Source organism: Apaloderma vittatum, unplaced genomic scaffold (assembly GCF_000703405.1).
Source record: "Apaloderma vittatum isolate BGI_N311 unplaced genomic scaffold, ASM70340v1 scaffold24192, whole genome shotgun sequence".
Lineage (NCBI taxonomy): Eukaryota > Metazoa > Chordata > Aves > Trogoniformes > Trogonidae > Apaloderma > Apaloderma vittatum.
The window spans coordinates 8176-8433 of record NW_009702271.1 but is presented as its reverse complement, the minus strand read 5'-3'; the positions used below and the strand labels follow the sequence as shown (position 1 = coordinate 8433).

The 258-nt window shown below is 58.1% G+C and overlaps 1 protein-coding gene across 1 annotated transcript in view; it reads right to left on the bottom strand.

The window, feature by feature from the left end:
• Positions 1-5: 5 nt before the first annotated feature.
• The window catches only part of CBX1 (chromobox homolog 1), a gene marked incomplete at its 3' end in the record, with an annotated part of 2335 nt that continues 2082 nt past the window's right edge, over positions 6-258 (bottom strand). Inside the window, exon 4 of the mRNA XM_009879500.1 lies at positions 6-21. Coding sequence (XP_009877802.1) covers positions 6-21 — 16 coding nt within the window. The remainder of the gene's footprint in view (positions 22-258) is intronic.

Here is a 258-nt window from a genome sequence, read left to right as displayed (position 1 = left end):
TCGGCCTCGTCGGAGTTTTTCCTACAGGTCGGAGCAGAGGGAGAAGTTAGAGGGTTGCACAGGGGAGGTGGAAGAAGTGGAAACCGGAGGAAAAAAATAAAAATAAATCGAGGAGCAGCATGTAAACGGAGTCCCCGAGGTGAGCCCTTCCTGGGCGGCTCTGAAGCAGCGAGAAGCAGCACGGGAAGCCCAGGAAAAATTCCGGCGCGAGTGGGGCTCTGGGTTGGCGGGGACGGGGAGAGAAGCCAAACGGACGCC